At 41.8% G+C, this 22,007-nt stretch overlaps 2 protein-coding genes across 7 annotated transcripts in view; both read left to right on the forward strand.

Annotated features, from left to right (window-relative positions):
• The window catches only part of LOC144894885 (uncharacterized), a 29,056-nt gene extending 27,512 nt beyond the window's left edge, over positions 1-1,544 (forward strand). Inside the window, exon 11 of the mRNA XM_078788421.1 lies at positions 1,512-1,544. The gene's annotated coding sequence lies outside the window, so the exon portion shown is untranslated. The remainder of the gene's footprint in view (positions 1-1,511) is intronic.
• Positions 1,545-2,679: 1,135 nt separating this feature from the next.
• The window catches only part of ldb2a (LIM domain binding 2a), a 68,350-nt gene continuing 49,022 nt past the window's right edge, over positions 2,680-22,007 (forward strand). For all 6 annotated transcript variants that reach the window (XM_058049547.2, XM_058049555.2, XM_058049527.2 and 3 more), the window contains exons 1-3: positions 2,680-3,029; positions 3,703-4,272; positions 21,226-21,328. In XM_058049547.2, coding sequence (XP_057905530.1) covers positions 4,141-4,272; positions 21,226-21,328 — 235 coding nt within the window. In that variant the 5' untranslated portion in view covers positions 2,680-3,029; positions 3,703-4,140. The remainder of the gene's footprint in view (positions 3,030-3,702; positions 4,273-21,225; positions 21,329-22,007) is intronic.

Genomic DNA, 22,007 nt, shown 5'->3' on the forward strand with positions numbered 1-22,007 from the left:
TGAAACAAACTCAATGCCAACACAAAATGTTTTTAAATGCAACTTTTTATTATTAAAGCAGAAAAAAACAAATCTGAAGCTACATTCAGAATAAGCCCTGTGTGAAAAAGTGATTGCCCCCTAAAACTAATAACTGGGTGGGCAACACAACTGTTTGCCATGAGTCTCTTACAGCGCTTTGGGGTAATTGTGGTTGGCCACCCACTCGTGGGAAGGTTCACCACTGTTCCATGTGTTCACCATTTGTGGATAATGCCTCTCACTGTGGTTTGCTGGAGTCCCAAAGCTTTAGAAATAGCTTTATAACCTTTTCCAGACTGATACATCTTAATTAATCTCAGTTAACTTGTGTTTTAACGAGGGGGGGCAATCACTTTTTTCACACTGGGCCATGTAGTTCTGGATTTCTTTTCTCCCTTAATAATAGAAAATGTAATTTAAAAACTGTATTTTGCGTTATTTTGTGTTGTCATTGACTAAAAATTTAATTTGTTTGATGATCGGAAGCATAAAAATGTTGTAAAAACTTGTTTTTAAGGCTTACAAAACAAACATGTTCAGTCCAATGAAGATTTAAAATGATCTTTATGGTTTCGAAATCATTTAGGTCGAGTCCAATGACTAGCTTGTCTTTAATTTTCTGATCATTTGGATTGAATTGTTGTCCATGTTTATAAGATAGCGTTCATTCAATGCTGTCCAGACCAAAAATGGAGTCTCCAAGCTGCTGTGATTGATGACGGTCTTTATGCCAAAGGCTGAGGTCAATGATACAGTACAACCATTTTATCACTCTACCTCTCTACGCTCCTCGTTGTTAATGGATCATCATAATAGCTGGGATTGTACTTCAAGATTTAAGCAAGGACCGTGCTGATTCTGAATTTCTCAGGAACTTACCGATTATTTTCCATGTTTAGAATAGCCGGACAATCGCAAATGCTAATAACGAGTGTGGTGTAAAGTTAACAGAATGTTTGATTAATGTGTGTTTTTGTTTTGAGTGGGAGGAGCCGGCTAGAAATGCAACACCCGCATATGAACGTGCAGGTCCAGTTTACCAGTAGTTTTAATCAAACAGTTTTAATAAACAAAGCATCCAGTTGAATATGGAAATGCAAATGGGAGCCGCTCACTTGAACGTATGGCGCCTTCAGTGGAGTGTGAAGCGCTTTAGGCGAGCAAGCAAATCCTGTTAGAAATGTCAATTGAAAAGGTCTAGAGATATTAAAAAATGTAGTTTTTAATTAAAGCTTTATTAATAGATTTTTCAAACTTTTTTTTTTTTTAATGAATTACCCGAGCGGATGCCTGAGGCGTTTGGATTACAACAGTTATCTCGCTCGATACCAACTGCAACACCCCCCCGCCTCCCTCCCTGCTCCTCGTCTTCCCACATTCAGCCATTTTGGATTAAAAGTCAGACTTCATAAATGCCGTTCATTAATTCCGAGTGCAAGCTTTTCATGTGAGCGTTCCGACTCAGCGTTACGTGTCTTGTTTATTTTTAGATAAGCGCGAGGCTACTTTGCAGCCCCTGACGGAGGAAATCTTCATGGTAATTGTCGTTGTTGCTACACCCTGGAAAACCACGACATGGTGTTATTGACACACGCTGGACTCAATTAGACGACCTTTGTCCTGCACGGTCACACGTGTTTAATACAGACATTGTTAACTACCAGTGTTAGCTTTACGTTTAGCAAATAAATGACATACTATACAGTCCTTATCAAAAGACCAGATGAAGGACTGCAAGCGTTTCTATTATGCACTGTTGGATCGTCATACAGCGTCTGCTAGAGACGGCTTTAAAGAACGGAAACTTGCACGAGAAACGTTGCACTGAAAGTTGATTTTCTGATGAGAAAAAAATGTAACCTTGACTGTCTAATGGCTTACGTTACTGACAAGGAGATTCCACCTGAGATGTTTTCCACACGGCACAGTGAAGGTGGAGCTACCATCATCTTGGCTGTTTTGTCCTTTTTTTTTTCCCCTCTTTGTTTCTTTTTTTTTTTCTCTCTTTAGTCACACCTCACTTTTATTTAAATAATTTGTATCTTTATTTTATTTTACACTTTTATTGCAGTCATTTTTCTCTGTATTATTATTATTATTTTTACAATTTTATTTAAGTAATTTGTATTTCTTTGTTTTATTTAAGTCATTTTTATTATATTTATTTTGATTTTTTTCCACACATTTAGGTACTTTTTATTTTTTTTAACATATATGCTTTACTTTATGTAATTATTTAATTTGCTTACACTTTTATTTAAGTTAAACCAAGCAATGCTATTTGTTTTTTTTTAAATCACCAGAGTTATTGTTTGACACATGAATACACATAATAATAATGCAATAATCAATTTAAATAACTTTTGTGTTCCGAACCAAGTTGAGAGCCTCTACTATCTATATTTTGAAGGTTTAAAAGGTAGTTAACTGATAATTTAGGATGATTTATAAAGGCAAAGGCAATAGGGTATAATAGGCTACCAGCCTTTTCCCACTGTAAAGATATTTAAAAATATATAATTCTAAAAAAAAAAGTGCTCCAATCATTCATACAAAGTCATTAATCTCGCTTTATTGTAATTAGAATGGTGGAAGAGATTTAGTATGATTTTTTCTATAATTTTTTTTTTTGTCCTTTTTGAATTGAACAGTGGTTCTTCAGATTGTGCAGGAGCGTCAAACGGCCGGTGTAGAGATGTTGGAGGGGGAATCCCTCGTGACTGACGGCCCTCGTCTGTGTGTTAGTGACTGGCCTTTTCAACAGGAGGATGCTGACAAAGGACTTCTTCCAGAGGAATAACCTCAGCCTTTTGGACCATCCTGCGTGTTCCCTGATCAAAATCCAGTTGAGAACATTTGGGAATGGATGGCAAGGGAAGTTTACACAAATGCACATCAGTTCCAGGCAGTAGATGCCCTCCGTGAAGCCATCTTCACCACTCTGGACCAACATTCCCACTAGCGTCCTGGAAACACTGACATCAAGGATCCCCAAACCAACTTTTGTGGTGAGTAACAAGAATGGTGCGGCTTCTCCTGTTTCTATTTTAGGGAGGTTTCAGGGTTTTCTTGAGCTACGGTCTTAAACCTTTGATCAGTTGATGAACAGCCTATTTCGCTTTAATGCTCATCATTTATTATTTTTTTTCCCTTATTTTTATTCCTTCTTTTTGCATTTTGAAGCTCTGCTTAGACCCTCCTTCGGATCCAACAATACAAAATGTAAATTCTTGCAATTTTTCCACTAATATTTTGATCAGGAGTGTACTGTGTGTACTACACATAATATTTTGTATCTCATTTGATGGTGGCATGTGATGATGTAATCTAATAAGAGTCACATTTAGTGCAAATGTTGATCCGAAATCAGGCAAACACCAAAGCCAAGCGAGTAGGAGGATTTGGAGGAGCGAGTCATGTATGAAAAGCACATATTTTTAATTTTTGTTAAATGACTTGTGGATTTTGGCCTATGGTTGGTGTTGCTGTGATGTAATCCCAGCTAAATACAGAAGCTACTGCACTGCTTTAAACAATCAATGTTGTTTTTTTCCTGCAAAAAACCCACTGGAGCTATTATTCATTTAGCAGCATTGTTATTACTGTGCTACAGTACTTGCAGTGTACAAGTGTTCCTAATATTTTGTCCCTCTCACGTGACATTGTCATCTTTGTTAACAGCTCTTCTGTTGGGTCGGGTGTACCTAATGAAGTGGCCGTGGGACGTGACGTCATCACACGTCGCAGGCTGGCATGTATACGTGAACTTTGCAAAGAGTGCAAAAAACTCAGTCAGGGGGGATCTTCGTGGAGGGAGCAGGAAACACGACCCCCCCTCCTTCCCTCCAGCACCACCACATCTGCACCCCCCCCCCCCCCCCCTCCCTCGCCTTCCTCCCTCCCTCTTCTTCCTCCTCCTCTTCCTCGCTGTAGCAGCCAACTAGGCAGGCCAAGTTGCAGAGTGCAGCTCAGCCTCCTCGACCGCGGCTGCTAACCGCCGGGGGTCCCTGCAGAGGAGCGCCCGCGCCTCCATGTGCGTGTCCTGCGCTGCGTGCTGAGATCGCGCCGCCCGCCCCCCCCCCCTCCCCAATTCGCCGTCGGTCCGGCCAGCCCGCCACCATGTCCAACCCCAACCACGACCCGTTCTACTCGTCCCCTTTCGGACCGTTCTACAGGAGACACTCGCCCTACATGGTCCAGCCCGAGTACCGGATCTACGAGATGAACAAGCGCCTGCAGACGCGCACCGAGGTGAGTGGAGCACAGCAGCCCGCCAGAGGAGCTCCTTGCTCCGGTCCGGTGCTGCTGTGGAGCTCGGGGCGGGGGGTGGTGGGGGGCTTGGGACGGGTACGGTGGTACTAGATGTTGCTGAAAGTGAAAGTGGGGCTTCTGCTGCTGGAGTGCACGAATGTGGAAGCATGGCACCAAGTGTTGAAGGAAGATGGTGCGTTCAGGTGCACAATTAGTTGGCTTCATTAGTTAGCTCACCTGAAGCAGTCAGGTGAAATGACACTTCGCAAATTTAGTGTGGACTTTGACAGGAGTCATGTGTTGTTTTTAAACAATGTCCTTATGTATTTATATTTTTGTTATGCATGCATAGACATAACTGCATGTTTTATTGGACCGGTTTGAAATCGAATACAATACTTAGGCGTCAGTGAGGACTTTCCCTTCACACTTACTTGCACTTAAGTGGGGTGGCCTTTGACCCACCCCCTCAATGATCCTATTAGTTTATTTACATACAGTTTCCTGACATATGGCTACTAGATTATGAATTATATTGTATCTTTTTCTATCTTAACTACAGCTATGGATTATATTCTATATCACTTTAAGCTGTTAGTTCCTTAAATCTTCTTACAAAAAAGGATATTTCATTTGCAAAACAGGCGCTCAAAAACCAAACTACTTTAATGACTAAAGTATGACTTAAATGGGATATTTTTTTGGCGTGTATATGCTGCCTGAATATAGTTTTTTTTTCATTTGCAAATCCAATCTTGAGTTATTGCAGCAGCAGCAGCAGCAGCAAGCTTGCAGATGGTGACTTTTCCTTAAGAGGAACTTAAAGCGGAGCGAGGCTGCGTTGCTGAGAGTCTGCATGTTGCATTATTCATGGGAGCGGTCCGAGCCCCCGTTAGACCTCGACTCCTGTACCATACAAACCCTTCTCGTGCACACACACACATACATGCACGCGCACACAACAGCATAAAGTGCCATAAAACATGCAACACACACACCTGCACAATCCAATGAATTTCTATCCCAAATTGTAAGACTTCCAAATGCTTACGATGGATGAGATCTGCTTCCAACATGTCGACCCCTCTCATTTGGCTGAATTAGTCAACCCAAATATTAAGCAGCTCTCAGGTTAATGCAGTGTTAAATGAACAGCTCTGAGAGTGTCAATCAAACCGAACCCTTATTGTGGATGTTTACTTCTGCAAGGCAAGGTGAGCTGCAATGATGATGCATGTTGAAGGTTTCCTCAGGCTGCTTCTTTTCATCAGCGCGTCACCCCTTGGCCGGGCTCAAGGTTAAAACTGACCCCCCCCCCCATTCCACCTCATGCCGCCCCTCCTCATGTGTCAGAATAGGTGCAGGGTCAGGTCCACGGTGTGTTCTCAAGCAGAAAACACCTCATATTCTCCATCCGTGGACATTTGAAGGAAGTCTCGTGTTTAATAATATTATGTGCCATCCTGTTTTTAATTTATGCAATGCTTTGATAAATAGAGCTGATAAAAAGTATGCTGTTTCCTGTGCGTTGAGAAATTGACACCGCCACCTGTTAGCCCTTGCTGATACATTATAATGGTACTGGCTGTGAATGTAGCTTGTCGTTCCATCTCCGTACAGTGGATGGCATCCTAGCGCCGCGTCTTAAAAGTGCTCACAGACTTCAGCGCCATCATCAGAGCTTTCATAGTTTTTTGTGAAATTTCTTCGAAATGTTCCTAGCATTCCTTGTTCGTTGTTTACATTTTTTTCTGTCATGGTATCCTGCACTGATGACGAGGAAAAGGAGCTCTGCCTGCAGGAAGGGGAGTATGCCGTGCTAGTGGCGAAGGACATGAGAAGAATTGATGCTGTAGAAGCATTTTCTGTCCTTCATAATTTTCATCCAGCCATCTTTTTTCGTTTATCCGAGGTTGGGTTGCAGAGAAGCCCAGATTTGCGTCTCCCCGGCTCCTTCGTCCAGCTCCTATAGCAGCAGACATCAGGGCTTCCCAGGCCAGTTGAGAGACATAGTCTCTCCAGCGTGTCCTGGGTCTTCCCCGAGTTCTCCTCCTGAACACCTCCCCAGGGAGACGTGTGGGAGGGAGGCATCCTGACCCGATGCCCGAGCCAAACCTCATCTGGCTCCTCAGTGTCAAGGATCAGTGAGTCCACTCTGAGTTTCTCCCGCACGACAGGGCTTCTCACCTTATCTCTGAGGGAGAGCCCAGCCACCCTACGGAGGAAACTCCTTTCAGCCACTTATATTTGTGACCTTGTCCTTTGGGTCACTACCACTTTATTAGTAAAGTTCAGCCATTTGGTTCAGCGCCGAGCCCTGCTACTTCTGCCCTATGGGAGTCACCGCTCATCCGTCAACGCTGCATGGGATAGCTGTACAGCAAAAATGCTATTTGGTTGGCGTGGATGGGAAAAACACGCCGAGCAATGTTTTATGTGACAGACTGTTCCCAAGTATGCTTACGGTAACACGCTTCATACGTACATTGGTCTATCAGAGAATAAGTAGTAGCAGGATGGCTATATTTAGCAAATATCCATTTAGATTCTGCATTACAAACAAAGTAAAACTACTGACGTTCGTCGTCTCATTGGACACTTGTGGAGACTTGAACATAAAATTATACATGACCCAATTATGCAAATGAGACAATGACATCATCTACTCCTGCATCCCACTGCCAGAAATATCTTGCCGCCATGTGGCAAACATAACATATAAACCCACCACCAGCACCATTGTGCTGTTTTGTGGTTAAATATGGCCGACCAGTTGTCAATAATCTAAACTTACAAACGTCATGCATAACAGTCATAAAAATGACTAACTGAATTAAAACACAAATATAAGGCATTCAAAAGAATTCATTTATGTATGTGATATGCAGTATACTACTCCGATCACTAGGTGTCAGTAATGTTCCACTGATGAGACAATAGATATTAGATGGATAGATACAGGAACAAGGAACTCTCCCAATGCTAACAGGAAGTCTGAATTATGTTTTATTTATGTTTTAAATGACTACTATATTAGGTGTCTTATTTTGTTAAAACAGTATTGAGAAGGTCTTAAACAGGTTTTCTACGCGCCAACAATGAAAATATTCCATTTCAAAATAATGAATCCTACTTTGTGGGAATTCACTTATTGCAGTTCGCCGTGGCGATGCTAGAACCTTAGCGGACCTATGGTATTAGCAAGCTGTCATTACCTAAATATTACTGTTCACTGAAGTACTGACCTTAACGAGGCTGGAACTCAACCATTCTTAGTTTTTGTAATTACTCAAATCGCCTGACAATTACCACAAGAGTAGGTGATTAAATGGGTAGTTGACCCGGGAATCTATTAAATATTTCATTCTTGCAGCTCATCTTTACAGTCCACGCGCGCCCCGGTCCTCGGCCAAATGGTAGTAGATTCCTTTGACTCTTTAATGCCTCCTGTGGTTGAAAGTGGTATTGCAAGATGGAGACAGTTCTAGAAGATGGATGGAATTTAACACAAACTTATTGTAGTACATTACAATACTTTTATTTACTTCAGTAAATTTTGAAATCATTACCGTTATATGTATAATAGTATACTTTTAAAAAAGTTTTAAAAAAATATATAATTATCACTTGTTTGGACTACCGTGCAGTAATCAGTTCACAGGCTTTGATGCGATCCGTAGTCTTAACAAGAGAAGGTGACCGACGTCAGCGCAGCGCCACCTTGTATGAAAGTCAACAGAAGTCACCCCGACCCTCCCATTTGTCTTATTCATGAGCGCGCGTCTTGTCCAACGCGCTCGGCTGCCGCTCACACTCAAGGACTTGACATTTGGAGGAGACTCGCTTTACCACCAGGAGGACGGTCGCCTATCGGTGACATCGCAGAAGCTTCGTTCAGCTTCTCTGGCAACCATCACGTGTGTTTCACTTTCGACGCCTTCATCGGCGTCTGTAAGGAAGTACACGGAATGTCATTGGGAGAGTTCTCTCCGCCACTGACACTGCAAACATCTCCTGCAAACAAAGCGATCTGTCATTTAAAAACTTGAGCTTTTGACTTATTCCTTCATAACGACGTGTATTGACAATATAGTTGCATAAATGGAAAGCCTTCATCGAGCTCTTTAATTTGACATATGACTCAATATGCTTTGCTGAAAATTGATTTTTTTGACCTTGCTAGAAATTCCTTAGTACTGTTTTGTGTGCTTGACATCTGCCTTGACCTTTGAGCAAGACTTTTGGAAGCCAGACCTTTGAAACCAAATAACCTATGTGGTGAATATGCAGTATGTTGGTGCTGATTGGTCAGTGTGAGAGAGTCACGTGTATACATGTGTAGCAGGGGTGTCCAAAGTGCGGCCCGGGGGCCATTTTCAGCCCACAGCTTGCTTTTTTAAATTTTTTTTATTGGCACTCGGAAAGTGCTAAAATTGAATTTGTAAATGGGATATTTTACGAGATATTACGCTAATTTCTTTTGTTGCTTTTTAACACAAAGCCAAGACGTTGTTGATGTTTTGTTCAGCTAGCATAGCATATGCTAACCTACTGTATACTGCATCTTAAATGAAAAAAAATTATATTTGGGCCTCGTGTCCTTCAGTTTTTTCTTTCCCTCTCTGAAAAAAGTTTGATGTATAGTATCAAACAATTGGAAGATGCCCAGGGGGGTACATTGTGGTCATCTACCAGCATGCTTTTTGAGTAGTTTTTAAAAGGAATCAAACGAAACCCAGCCAAACTTGGACAGTTTCTTCCTTTGTCAAGTGATAAGGAGTTTTTCCTTGCCTTTGTCGCTAAAGTGCATGCTAACATGGAGGGGCGTGTCTGTAAACTATGCTACATTATGTAAAAATGGCCCAAGATGGAGGATATTTCCTCATGTCATGAGAGAAATATGTCCCGCATCGTGTTGCCGACACCCGGTGAATCTCACGCAGAAACAAAGAGGACCAAAAGCCAAAGTGTTACGCCGCTGTCGGCGGCGACCTTTCACACCCGCCACCGCGCCGCCGCTTAAACACTGGAGGCCCCCGTGACGACTCGGAGCCGTGTTTCCGCCGCCGCCTTATTACCGCCTCCATTCAGACTTATTACCTGCCGCACGCTATCCCATTACCGTCCTTTTAGACCGCACGACCCCGCCGTGACCCGCCAATCTGAACGGGCTCTGATGTGGATTTGATGAGCGTTGTTTCCCCCCTCTCCCCCGCCGCCCCGCTGGCCGCTCAGGAGGCGGCTGGAATGATTTGCGGGTGAATTTGACACTTAAGCGTATGCAAATGAAGCAGGCGGATTAGCATGCAGAGGAGGAGCCTGCTTCGACCTCGCCGTTGTGAGGCCATTAGCATAGAGGACGTTAATATGCAGCTGAGGCACAGTAACACTCTTGGCAAAACACAAGCAGCGAGGCAAGGAAAACAAAAGCTCTTGTAGGGAGGGGGCGCTCTTATGACACCTGGAGACTTGAGCCGCTAATGGTCACGCTCTTCCTGACTGGACACAGACTGGCAGCGGCGTTGATTGGATGTCCCCGTCCCGCGCTCATTACTCCACATTCAAACACACCTGACTGGGAGGAAGTAGCAGAGTGTTCATTACGGCCCAATCCCACCTTCCTGTCACCCCCCCAAACCCCCCCACGCCTCACATTGACACCAATAGGCTTACAAAGCCGAGGTCAAGTTGGCGCAGAGCGGGAAGCTTCACACGAGGATTAAGGTGAACTCTCGCTAAATGTCTGCATGAAGAGGAAGTTTTATGGAAATATCGATCATGTCCACCATGGAGTCAACTTGGACTTCCTTCAGTGACCTTTAACCTCAAGCCTCTGCAGGCTGCACAATCAGCACTGACTGGAGGTCAACATATGTTAGTATGGGTGGGATGGCAAAGGTCAAAGTGTTCCTTCATTCATTTTCGGGGGGGTGATGGAGCCTATCCCAGCTGTTTTCGAGTGAGAGGCGGGGCCAGCCAATCACAGGGCACATATAGACAAACAACCATTCACACTCACATTCATACCTATGGACAATTTGGAGTCGCTAATTAACCTAGCATGTTTTTGGAATGTGGGAGGAAACCGGAGTACCCAGAGAAAACCCACGCATGCACGGGGAGAACATGCAAACTCCACACAAAGATGGCAGAGGGTGGAATTGAACTCAGGTTTCCAAGCTGTGAGGCCTGCACGCTAACCACTCGTCCACCATGCAGCACAACAACCAATATTCATTCATTCATTTTCTACCGCTTATCATCACGGGGGTGCTGGAGCCTATCCCAGCTGTCTTCGGGCGAGAGGCTGGGTACACCCTGGACTGGTGGCCAGCCAATCACAGGGCACATATAGACAAACAACCATTCACACTCACATTCATACCTATGGACAATTTGGAGTGGCTAATTAACCTAGCATGTTTTTGGAATGTGGGAGGAAACCGGAGTACCCGGGGAGAACATGCAAACTCCACACTGAGATGGCCGAGGGTGGGATTGAACCCGGGGGTTGTGAGGTCTACGTGCTAACCACTCAACCGCTGTGCAGCCCTAGGTCATAGTGTCTTTCTGAAAAATAGGAACAATGTGATGTGCGATTTTTGGCCGCAACATAATGATGCCTTTACAAATAATGCAATAATTTTCTTTTTTCATCCTCAGAAATATGAACTAATTTTGATCTGTTTTTAATCAATCAATAATAATGTAATTGTATTCATATTTAATATACATTTTGTAGGACACTCATTGGAATATTTGAAACATTTTCTCTAATAATAAGAAAATAATTACCAATCGATATTAGCGATATTGTCCAATACTTGTTTTATAATGCTGATCCCCCCCACAGCATTCCTGTCTTTGAGTGATAAAAGAAAATTGTCTCACAAAAAATGTCTTTCAAAAGCTTTTACTTTGTATTGCGTGTACAGTATAATGCAGCACAAGCCAAATGATCCACCAATGCAATATCACTTAGAAATACAGTTGTGTGAATATCTGTGTGGAAGTGTCCGTGGCCGTGAGAGGATGTTCCCAGAGAAGGACGCAGACAAAAGCGGCAGGATGCTCGCACAATACGTGCACCTTTTTCCTGGCCCCCGGTACCGTGTTCCTTCCAGGCTCTGCTGGCGCTCTGATAACGTAACGCTCCTCTCTTACGCTCACCCGGCAGGTCACATGACAGCACAGAGGACACAGGACGCCGCTTTGTGTCCTCCTGACGCAGCCTGACAAGACAAGAAATATGTACCGTGCCTTGACCTCCATCCAGCTAAGAACCGTTGGCGTAAAAGCCATCTTTCTTACATGGACTTAAAGATCATTTTAACACATTTGACAAGAACATGGAAGTATTTGACCTTTCACCTCAGCTCTATTGACCATGTGACGTTGGACGTATGATGTAAAAGTCAATAGGAAGTAAGATGATCTCTGGGCGCTTTTAAAGTGATTCCCTGTGATTGATGAATTGCTCTGACCTCATGTTGACGCTTCTAATACTGCGGAGGCGCGCAAATTCACGATTTAGCGTTCAAGGTCACACAAATAAAAAAAGTCCAAAATAGGGCCGGTTCTTCCTTAGAAGACATCTCATTCGTCATGAACCAGTAATCATTTATGATATAGTGTATATATTCATGTATTATCATTTCTATATAGGCTGCACGGTGGTTGAGTGGTTAGTGCGCAGCGAGGAGACCCGGGTTCAATTCCGGGTTTCCCACATTATCATTCCCACATATCCCACATTCCCAAAACATGCTAAGTTAATTAGCGACTCCAAATTGTCCATAGGTATGAATGTGAGTGTGAATGGTTGTTTGTCTATATGTGCCCTGTGATTGGCTGGCCACCAGTCCAGGGTGTACCCCGCCTCTCGCCCGAAGACCCCCGCGACCCTTGTGAGGATAAGCGGTAGAAAATGAATGAATGAATGAATTTCTATATAATACAGAGTGATACAAAGTGATACAAAGATGTGATGATGCAACTCCACAATATAAGAGATCATGTTTGGTGCAGTTTTGAGCCACAACTGTGTACAGGTCACATGCACAGCATACGCGTATACCTTTTAAAACTAACACATATTCCTGTCTTTATGCGTCAATAATTCAAGTTTTTTCGCCAAGCTTTGGAATTTTCAACATTTCCGTCAGTTCTTGAACGCACCATATTTGTCTGAGGTAATGTTAAACCATCTTATAAAGTGGTGATTGAGTACCTACACATTTTATACTGTAAATATGTTGAATATGTCTGTGACACATACGTATAAGCGCTTCTGTCGCTTCTGAACGATGGCAACTGAAAAGAGAATGGGGGGGTTCGGGAGCAACACTCACCTTTATTGCAAATGTTGACCCAACATTGAATGCGAGGCTTTGGAGGGGAAAGAGCGAGTCATGTGTTAAAAATAGACATTTTTAAGGACGCAGTTTTGTAACTTCTGCAAAAAGTGGGGCTTTTTTGTAGTTTAAAGGGACTGGTGGATATTAATAGTGGGCGGAGCCAGTTCACGTTTCTATAAATTATAATGTTGCCTTCACTGACTTCCTTTATGGAGGATGTCTGCCAAAAATGACATTTTTTGGATTGCATTGGGTTGTTAGCAACATGCTAGCCAAAACGAAGTTAGTCTAAGCTGATTAGCAGGAAAAAAAACCCGACAAAAGTGGATCTTCTTTATCTTTTTCTGGCAGTCCTCCTGCCCACACAGAAAAAGCTGCGTGCTGGAGATTTATTTGAAATCTTTTTTTTTTCCTACTTCTTTTTCTTTTTTTTGGAGGAAGCACAGGTGCTCGTGTGTTGAAATGTAAAATATTCAACCTGGTGATATTTCATCAGGAGAGACGCTGCAGGTTGGTTAGGAGGCGGCGTGCGCTTTCAGCGTGTTTCATCATTGTGCTGATGTTTCTCCCAGGAGAGGAACTCAGCTGAGCTCGTCCGCTTAAACACGGAGCGGAGAAGATCATTGGTCAGGAATGTTTGCTTTCTTGCGTGGCTGTTTGTTTTTGTGCTTACAGTTAATGGGCGTAATCATCCGTCCTGCTCTCTCTCACTTTTTATATGCCAAAAAAAATCCACACAAATATTACAGATGCTTAAGTCAATTTCTGTGACGTCGGATTCATTATTTATAAATGGAATATTTTGACAGTTAAAGCCTAGAAAACCTTTTTACAACCTTCTAAATATGCTTTTTACATGATTAAAGCCCTCTAAACATGGAATAACACCCCTAAAGTTCCGTTTACATTTGTATTACCCGATGTACTGTAGTATGACATAATATAGATGTAGTAGCTAGTTACTACTGTGGCTACCATGTCATAACATTACTGACACCTAGTGGCCAGTGTAGACTAATACACTAACGTCTTTGAATACATCTTCTAAATGCCTTATTTGTATTTTACTTCATTTTCATGTTTGAAAATGCTTAATTCTGGCCAATTTTTTTTTGCAATTTTACAATACAAAATACAACCATGAAACAGCAATTATATATTAATTTGTATAATTTTTTTTTACTCATCTGAAGCACATTTTTTAGCTAGTTAGCATTCTTTTCTGTGGTGTGTGTAACCATTTGTTGCTGGGCAGAACAAGTAACGTCACCCTTGGTTCGGGCGGACAGAGGAAGTTGTCAGGATCAAAGTATATATTGCATAATATTGCATATGTATGTGTACTAATGAATGGGACAATTGAACCGCTACTCTGTATTAGTTATAAAATGAGCTCTAATGTTATACACGTACAGGACTTGCTAACTACAAATTTGACTCCAAGATGATCTGTGTAAAATCTGCTGGGCCTAAATCTCCCCGACTGTTGTGTCAACGGCAGAGATGCCCGAATGAAATTGCAGAGAATTAAACGGGGGAACTTCCTCCCCGACTTCATTTCCAGAGATGAAGTTAGTTTCCTGGTGAAAGTGCGCTTGTTCAAGGGCAATGGCGTTATCCCCCCCCCCACCCCCTTCTCTGTCTGCATTCATTTAGATTGATTTGCATAATGCTTGGCTGGTGGCTGTATGCCGGCCAAGTGCAGCAAACACTTGAGAGCCAAGAGGGTAAACGCGCGTTAACGTCGGACCTGATGAAAGCACAGTGCTCCACGGGGCTCAAACGAGATGTTTGGCTGCTTTTTTTTATTCAGGAAAAATCCAAACAAAGCAAGTGTAACACTTCCACGCCGCTCATTGGACTGGGTAGGATTATACTGTTTTAGCTTAACAGTTTTAGCATGCATGTTCTTTCAAAACACATCATATATCACACATCATGTATTTCTATAGGAGAGAGCTCTTACCAACTTGTGGCTGTTTTTTTTATTTGGCTCAAAACTGCACCAAACATGATCTCTTATATTGTGGAGTTGCATCATCACATCTCTCATGCAAAAAAAATCATAAAAGGCATGAATACCTTTTTGGTAGCAAATGAGTTGTGATATGATAAATGTGTAATATTATGAGGAAAAAATAACAGAATTTTAGTAGTATAGAATTTAAATATTTAAAAAAAATACATAATTGTTTTTAAGTCATATTGTATTGTAAGAAACGAAACAAAATAATTAAGTTGCCCAAAAAGTTTCTAATATTACAAAAAATAAAGTCAAAATATTAGAGGGAAAAAGTCATATTCCATCAAAAAACAAAAGTTGCAATTTTACAAAAAAATATTTGTAATATTAGGATAGACAATAATCTAACTTTAGTAGCATTTAGAGTAGAAATATTAATTAAAAAAATACATAATTATTTTCAAGTCATATGGTAAGAAACAAAATAAGTTGCCCAAAAAGTTGTAATAATACAAAAAATAAAGTCAAAATATTACAAAAAAATTATTTGAAATATTATGATGCAAAAGAATCAAATTTTAGTAGCATAGATTTGAAATATTAAAGAAGTATTGTGCTATTTTTAGGGATGTCAACAATAGTCTGTTATTGGTGGAATCAAATGTGTTTCTAAATGACGTCAACATGCATTGGCAAGTCACGGCAGACGGCGGCACGGTGTGGGTCCCCACGGAGTCTAACTATTCCCAACATCATATGATATGTACGTATGTATGTATCTCCAACTTTGCTTCCATTTTTGACTCCTAATAGGCTGCGGCCAACCACCAAAGCCATGATGTATTCATTAATAATGAAACCACGAAATTCAAAGTGTAAAGTGATGTACTGTACATCCTATGGGTTTTGTGGCTTTTTATATGCACATAGGTTTCCCAACACTTCCCAATCATATGCTGTTTCTCAATCGGCCATTGCTGCGTTTGTGCCTTTCCCAGAAACCATTTTTTTCCACAGCTTTTGATTGGCTGCAATGGCTTTACCATGGTTTTTACCATATATCTTTTTGACCCTGGAACAGGTGAAGAGAAAGAAGCGTCAGTAGCCACTGGCTGCGTAAGTCTCGCTTGCAGACAATGAAATAAAGCCATGTCGCCGCATGTCGGCATGCATGCAGCCTGTTGCTGCCGCTCCCACGTAACCTGAGGCGCTTTCAGTCTTCGTCAAACTTCCTTTGGCCGCCTGCTCTTCAGGAGCCCAACAGGCTTTCAGAAAATGCTATTTCTCCAAGATCGTGCCCCCCTCAACACGCCCACGCTACACTCTTGGAAGAAGCTGGAAGCAAAAAAAAAAAAGATATATCTATTCATGCAGACGAGCAAAAACATCTTGTGTGAAATGTGGCAATATTAATGGAGCAACATGTTCCTTTTAAAACATACAGCAGTCATGGTAGCTGCGTAATTGTACACACGAGTCACGTGTTTGGTCTTCCTCAAAACACACTGGTTGACCTCTCATTTGTTCCCCTTTTCAAACAGGAAGTAATGGAAATCAAACATTCTTAACCCTTTAAACGCAAAATTGCAACAAGCAACATTTCTGAATTTAACATGTGGTTCCCATAGTAGTTAAACTTTTTTGACCTATAAATGTCGTTAGCATGTAGTATCCTCGTGTTAAACGATGCCAAAGTTTCAGACAATGAAGTTTGCGCTTTTGGGAGTGCGCTATGAAAACATTTTGGGATGCCTCAAAACGCTCGGTTTCAAAACTGTTCTTTTATGATGTCACAGAGGAGCAGACTTCCTGATAGATGTGGCTGTTTAAATCCAAAGAAATGCAGCTGGAATAGGTACAGATTCTGGACGATCTAGAAAGTGTCCTGTGCTGGTTAGTGTGTGTAGATGCTCTATAGGAGTCCACAATGGGATGGCTCAAAACGCTCGGTTTCAAAACTGTTCTTTTATGATGTCACAGAGGAGCAGACTTCCTTATGGATGTGGCTGTAGGCTCCCTCCCCCAAGCTCTGCTTCTCTTTTACGAGGACAGGATTTGAACAGACTGTTTTGGCATGAAGCACAAATCCAAGGAAATACAGCTGGAATAGGTACAGATTCTGGAGGATCTAGAAAGTGTTCTGTGCTGGTTAGTGTGTGTAGCTGCTCTATAGGAGTCCACAATGGGATGGCTCAAAACGCTCGGTTTCAAAACTGTTCTTTTATGATGTCACAGAGGAGCAGACTTCCTTATGGATGTGGCTGGAGGCTCCCTCCCCCAAGCTCTGCTTCTCTTTTTACGAGGACAGGATTTGAACAGACGATGCAGGTCACCGCCACTTGGAACAACTAGCTTCATTCACAGTATCATTATGTCTTTATGAGAGAGGGCACTGTACACTGATATGGAAGGACCCATCAGGCTGCGCGGTGTGCAAGTGGTTTGCACTTTGCCTCACAGCTGCAAGACCTGAGTTCAATTCCACCCTCGGCCATCCCTGTGTGGAGTTTACATGTTCTCCTCGTGCATGCGTGGGTTTTCTCTGGGTACTCCGGTTTCCTCCCACATTCCAAAAACATGCTAACATGCTAAATTGTCCATAGGTATGAATGTGAGTGTGAATGGTTGTTTGTCTATATGTGCCCTGTGATTGGCTGGCCACCAGTCAGCTAACAGCTAACAAGTTTGGTTGTTAGCTGTTACCATGTTAGCTGTTAGTGTGTTCCCTGTTAGCTTGTTTAGTTGATAGCTATTAGCTTGTTTAGTTGTTATTGTCGAGTGCTAATTGGCGGTTAATTGGCGAGTGTGAATGGTTGTTTGTCTATATGTGCCCTGTGATTGGCTGGCCACCAGTCCAGGGTGTACCCCGCCTCTCGCCTGAAGACAGCTGGGATAGGCTCCAGCACCCCCCACGACCCTCGTGAGGATAAGCGGTAGAAAATGAATGAATGATTACCCGTGCGGATCATCAACCCCCCCAAAAGTTCCAACCAGTGCTAATGAATGGTTTGTGGTCATCCACTACGATAAATCCCCGTCGTCTCGAGTTGCGATTCGTTTCAGCATCGCCGGCATCGCGTCCGCTCGAGGGCGTCACACGGCTTGCGACCGCGCGGGTTCACCTCGTGTCGGCAGCATCGGGCCTGATTTGTAGCGTATGACAACAAACACGGTCACGCCACGTGGTTCGTCAGGGAGGCTGAAGGCGTAAATGACGAGAGGATGTCATCTGTCAGCATGCTGCGGGGAGAGGGAGGACGTAACACGCGAAGGCTGCTGCGGGGAGCTCGGAATGCCGGAGTGTCACCCTAAATATATCACAATCATACGACGTGCATTGTCTGCAGCTGGGAGGATCGGATGGATGGATGTGAAAATGGAAGATTGCAGGATCCAAATGGCTGTGGTCCACCTTCTCCAGGCAGGCTCCGTCCATCTGGCTGGAGTCCAGCTTGTAGATCCCGGCCAAACATGGCCGCTCGCAAGCTGGCGAGATGCTGCCCCTCCCTAAAAGATGCTCTAAATCTCCAGTTTAGAGGATTAACGATCTAAGTGAAAGTCATGTAAGTTTGAAGTAGCTTTGTTAGTGTGCGTGATTAGCAAAACAGGCAGGCTGTCAGTTATTATTATTATTATTTTTATGCCGGTGACCTAAGCCTAACATACACTCTGTTTGAACCCTTCTGGCTGTAATAGATAGTAAAGCCCACATTATTGAGTTGTTGTCAACACCAGACAAACTACACTTTATTGGGGAGTCTGCCTCTGAATGATTCCATTTGGGGGGGGGGGGGGGGGGCTAGAAGCTTCTAGTTTTGTATAATAAGCAAGCAACAAGCCGTCATCACAGACAAACACAATCATCTCTTACGCGGACCTCACGGAAGACATTTTTAGGAACACCATAATTATTATTAGGGATGGCCGATATTGGCTTTTTTGCCAAAAAAAAACGATATGCCGATATTGTCCATCTCTCAATTTCTGATACCGATATCTATAACATGACATCTCCTGTGGTGGAGCGTTTTTTAAAATATCGTTTTTCTTAATGGTGAAAAAATACAATAATGATATCAACTGATATTGCATTTTTACACTATTATTATTATTATTTTCTTTATTTTTGCTGATTTTATTATCATTTTGGGGGGTATATCATTGATATTTTTCCTTTTTGTCAGCTGTGTTGGTATTTTTTTCAGATAAGAATAAATTAATTGACTACTAATTTGTATATCCGTGACACAAAAGTCAGTGTTTGTGTGTGGACGGGTAAAACTGAGCTTCTTTGCTTTGCATCATAAGAAGTGTGCGATGGTTTGATGCCCATGCATGCACATTATAACATACACATTTTATTTTGTGGGCTCCGAGTAAGTGTCATTGTATATCTAATACCACTATATTCAGGAGAGTTGCCACTACTGTACCCAGCATGCCTTTAAGAAGGGATCATTAAAGTTGTGTGTTTGTTGTTGAAATGGCAGTTTGTTGTTGTGTGTGTTAACTTGTTACGTGTTGTGATGTTTATTATTTGGCTCGTAGCACCGTGGTGTCAAGCTAGTTGTTGGCTACTGCTTCCAAATTGACGAGTGCAATCCTTAAAGCCCCGGTCACACTAAGCACGAATCAAGCAGAACCAGCCGGAATGAAAACGTTTCTAAATTATTAACACATTCGGGAGAGGATTTGAAATTCGTAAACATGGCTCCGTTATTCCTTGGCGGCATGACATGATGTGAATTGGCGATTGCCATGGGATTACCCTGACTCCTTTTTTCCTTGGCATTTGAAGCGATGTGGCATCTTTTTATGTTGGAATACCGTAAGAATGCAGGCACAGTGCATTTAGAATATTTTTCGAATGGTCAAAACATTCGGAACCTACCATTTGGAATGCAGTCAAAGTTTCGAGAATGTACTTCAAATACCCAGGAATAAACCGTATATTTTTATTCCGACTGCATTCTGGCTCATTGTACTTCTAGTGTGACTAAGGTATAAGAAAGCTGAGTAACGATGACCTCTACTGGACTGAAGCTGTAAGGCCAAGCCAGTCAAACATTCCTGTTCCAATGTGAATGAAAGATCCCAACACTTTGCCTCCTAGCATCTCCGAGCGGCGTTGCAGCTGCCGGTCCAGCTTGTGGACATTTGGGCCACTCCACGCATGTTTTAAACATGGTGTCTGCTTGCATCAAGAGCAGCTTGTTGGTCCTCCGAACGCAGCTCGTTGTCGGCAGGGCTAATTGTCAACATCTGCCAAGTGCCGTGCATCTTTAAGAAAAAGGTGGAGATATGTCAAAACTTGTCACAGCAAATTATCATCAGTGGGGCTTAAACGGAGGGAGGGAGTCGGTCATTCCCAATGCGGACTTCTGCAAATGAATGTAAAAGCGGCATGAATAGCCGCCACTGTCAGGTATAATCCCATTATCATTACAGCTTTTAGCGTGTTGTTCATGACAAGCATGGAGAAATGAGTGGAGAAGCGTCTTGTTTTTAAAGGCAGCATGGAGCATCCTGACCTGCTGCGAACGTTTGTACAATTGAAAGCTGTCGGACGTGACTTTGCGTCGGAGACATGTAAAAGCCTCGGGCAAGGCTCCTCCAAAGTCCCACGCTTAAGAGAAGTAAAAGCCTGCACCGCACGTTGGCTTTACAGAGGCCTGCGGGAGGCCGACACCGGCACACTGCAGCTTTTTGGGAACTAATGCAACTTTTACAATCCAAGGAAATGTACCACTTAGTATCTAATCACAAACCATGTGATCTACATCGACCAACCAAAAGGATATATTGTTTTTAATCCATCCATCCATTTTCTATGACGCTTATTCTAATTAGGGTTGCTGCGGTATGCTGGAGCCTATCCCAGTTGACTTTGGGCGAGAGGTGGGGGACGTACACCCTGAATTGGTCGCCAGCCAATCACAGTGCACATATTTGTGTATTTATTATCAACTATTAACTAAATAAATTAATAAGTACGTTAATTAAGTAATACATATAAATATATATTGTTAGATTTATTAGACCTAATTAATGTACATATTAATTTATTTCAATTAATGAGTACATTAAGTCCAAAAATATTTTTTATTTGACCTAATTAATGTACCTATTAATTTATTTCAATTAATAAGTAATTAATTTACGGATTAATTAATTTGAATTAATAAATAATTAATTTACCGATTCATTGATTTGAATTAATAAGTACATTAATTAAGTCTAATAAATATTTTGGATTTATTAGACCAAATTAATGTACCTATTAATTTATTTAGTTGTGCAATTTGTTTATTTAAAATATTTATTTGTACGTATATGTTTTATTAAACAACAAATACATTAAATATAATGGAAAAATATTCACAATTATATGTGAAAAGTTACTGAAATAATCTACAACAATAATTTTACAGGGTTAAATTGAAATTGAATATTTTTTACAATTTTTATTTGTGACTGGTGGTATTATCATATTTTCAAAATTGGCTATGATCAACAGTTATTTCTGCTATTGAGGAAGAGCGTTATTATTTACAGGCTGATGATAATGATTAACTTTTCATCCAAGATGTTTTCCTGTTTTTTATTCATATGTTGCTCTTGGTGTTTTGACAGGAAAGTGACAGTTTGTGGTGGGACGCCTTTGCTACGGAGTTCTTCGAGGAGGACGCCACGCTAACGCTGTCCTTCTGCCTCGAAGATGGACCAAAGAGATACAGTAAGACCGACGTTACGAATCGCTTTCTAATCCACATAGTCAATCAGGGCACTGAATTGAAAATTTAAAAAAAAATTGTCATCCGAACTAGCTACTCGCATGTGTCACAAATCAAACTTTGGACCTGTTTTAATTAATTTTTTTACTACGTAAATTAGGAGTCAAAGAAAACCTTTTTGCTCAAGTTTGTTGATTAAGTTGCGGGAAAAGCTTCCCAGCTCCATCTTGCTAGCACAATTTACTCGCATCTCAGAGGAACGTCCTCATATAATATTTTCATCTTTTTTTTTTTTTTTACTGCGGAAAGTATTATAGACTTTATTTGTGTTAAGTGACAGGGTTTATTAAAAAAAATAATCAGTCAAATTTTGTTGGTTAACTTGCGGGAATATTTCCGCAGCTAGCTCGCTTGACTAGCATCTCAGAGGAACGGCCTCAAATAACATTTTCATTGATTGTTTTACTGCAATAAATTATAAATGTATGTGTTTGAAATCACAGGGTTGAGTTCAACAAAATAATCAGTCCAATTTTGTTGGTTAAATTGCGGCAAAATCTCTGCTTTAACAAAATAATCCAGTTAAATTTGGTTGGTTAAGTTACAGGAAAAGATCCCCAGGTCCATCTTGCTAGCACTTTTTACTAGCATCTTTGAGATGCTAGTATAATGTTAGCATGT

The sequence above is a fragment of the Doryrhamphus excisus genome, linkage group LG23 (genome assembly GCF_037039965.1).
Source record: "Doryrhamphus excisus strain RoL-2023G ecotype Guam linkage group LG23, RoL_Dexc_Guam_v1.1, whole genome shotgun sequence".
Lineage (NCBI taxonomy): Eukaryota > Metazoa > Chordata > Actinopteri > Syngnathiformes > Syngnathidae > Doryrhamphus > Doryrhamphus excisus.